General features: G+C 31.8%; 1 protein-coding gene across 1 annotated transcript in view; it reads right to left on the reverse strand.

Annotated features, from left to right (window-relative positions):
* Positions 1-1752: 1752 nt before the first annotated feature.
* LOC130813385 (protein FAR1-RELATED SEQUENCE 1-like) overlaps positions 1753-2500 on the reverse strand; it is a 1601-nt gene continuing 853 nt past the window's right edge. Inside the window, exon 2 of the mRNA XM_057679216.1 lies at positions 1753-2500. This exon is cut by the window's right edge and continues 529 nt beyond it. Within this exon, the coding sequence (XP_057535199.1) occupies positions 1753-2500 (748 nt within the window).

A 2500-nucleotide genomic window follows, 5' to 3' on the forward strand; every position in this document is an offset into this window, starting at 1 on the left:
TGATAGGTTTAGAAATGGCTTGGAGAGATGCCAAACAAAAAATTTGAAAAATATTCCGTCATGTCTAGCCATATTAGAAATTTGCTTTTACCATCGAGTTAGCTCTCTAGGTATTTTTCCATCATCAAGGTTGCCCTTAATCCAACATTGGACTTATGAGACTTTGAAAAAGAGGGCACAACTTGAGTTGAAGGATAGATCCTTTGGACTGGGTGATTTCAATGGAGACACATACCCAGTTTCAAAGAAATTAAGAAAACAATCGCATGATGATGAGGTGGAGCTAGAAGAAAATGGGATCTATCTCAAGATCCCTATTCCCTATGGCTTGTTGGCATTTTCTGATCAAAAAATTCATGATACAGCTGGTGATGTAAGTAATATTATTTTTAACATTTAATTTTTTATAAAAACAACCAGTAGCACATTTTAAAATATAAAGTAGCTGTTTTTTGTAAGAAGTTTATATTGAACTGTTTTTTGTTAATATATTCTTTTTATTAAGGAGCTTATGGAGGAAGTTACAAGATGAAGAGGAACATGGAAATTGTTACTCAACATCATAGATTGAGACTGTTGAAGTTAAAGGCAAAAGGCAATCAAGCACAAGATGTCGGAAAATCATCAAACTCTCCAACACTATCGCAATGGTATTCAGACCCACAAGTGATGGAGGAGATTGATGAGATTATGGACAGGATAAGAGTGGTTAAAAAACGAACAGTTGACATCGACTTACCAAGCTTTGACCTGGGAATATCAGATCTTGAGAAAACACCTTCACCAGCACCGAAGTTGATTGCCAAGAAGAGAGGAAAAAAGAAAATTTGAGTTCGTTTTTGATTCCATGACAAAACTATGATGATTCAACAAAATATATGTTATGAATGATAATCTCAAAAATATTCAAGTAAACATCATCAAACTGTGATGATGTGTTGACGTGTGATGTTTTGTATAAAACTGTGATGTTTTGTTTGTATGATGCTTTCTACTTCAAACTGTGCTGCTTTTTACAAAAAAATTTGATGCTTTCTAAATCAAATCTGTGTTACATTTATTCAACACAAAATACAATACATGATACACTACCATTTCATATAAAATTTTTTTAAAGAAGTTTAAATTTTTAACTGTTTTTTCTTATTATATTCTTTTTATAAACATGATGCTTTTCATACAATACATGATACACTACCATTTCATATATTATATGTTACATTTATAAACGTGTGATACTTTCCACATAAAATCGTGATGCTTTCATCAAAAACTGTGATGATTTCAACACAATATTTGTGATAAATTGAATGATAATGACATTAAAAATAAATTAGTCTACATATAACTAATTCTAACAATTACAATGTTAAAATAAACAGAGATTTGTCTAAAGGCAATTATCCTCTTCATAAAATACAACCTACTAATGTTAAAATAAACAGAAAGTAATCTACATACTACTAATACTAATGATTAGACTATTTCTCTAGAGAATCAATCAGAAATTAGTTTACACTCTGCAACTGCTACACAACCCCAAATATAATTGTTCTTCTGAAGCAGAGATTCAATCATTTACCACTGTATTTTATAAACAAGTCACCTGCAAGATTCAATGAACAAATATATATGTTAAATGTCTAAATGTGGAAAACAGAAACGTTTAATAATGAAAGTATCACTATTTATCAAAGAAAGTACCAACATAAAATTCAAGAGGTAACACTTTTTATATCATATTGTACTTACTTATTTTTTCTTATGTGGACATGTACGACTATTGTAACCTGCAACTTTTCCACAACTTTTACATTGTCTTTGCTTGGTCACCCTTTGCTCTTCTTCATCTTCAGTATCCTTTTGTTTTGGATCTTTTTCTTTCCTCTTGCCTTTGTTTGAAGATTGTTTAGAATTTAGAATTGTAATTGTTTTAGAAGCTTCACAACCCAAAAACTTTTTTAACTCTTGACGTTTTGTCTTCTCAACCCCACGATTCTTTTTTGCTAAAAGCTCAGCTGAATACAACTTCATTTTGTGCAAAAGTTCAACCAAATCATCCTCATCATCTTCTGCCAAACTAATGCATCGATGCACCTCATTCCAAACATCTCCTAAAACCTCTTTTCTAGATTCCATAGCATTATTACCATCCAATAATGTGCCATCAATATCATAGACAGGTGTTTTGCTAGCATCTTTTGACCACCTTTTCAATATGTAAGGTTCTGGTATATATTTAACGCCTTTTGCATGCAAAACCCATAATGCATGCTTACATAAGACTCCTACTCTTTTGAATAACTTACAAGAGCAATCAACATACAATGTTTGTGCATCATACACAACTTCAAAAATTGTCCCAATGTTGAAATGTACCACACGATACACATCCTTGCCATCTCTAACGAAATTCTTTTCAAAACCACACTCATCGCGTGCGCTAAGAATTTGTTCTTGAAAATCCTTGAAAACAACATCTGTGTAGACACTAGAAGCA

This window comes from Amaranthus tricolor, chromosome 5 (assembly GCF_026212465.1).
Source record: "Amaranthus tricolor cultivar Red isolate AtriRed21 chromosome 5, ASM2621246v1, whole genome shotgun sequence".
In the NCBI taxonomy this organism is placed as follows: Eukaryota; Viridiplantae; Streptophyta; class Magnoliopsida; order Caryophyllales; family Amaranthaceae; genus Amaranthus; species Amaranthus tricolor.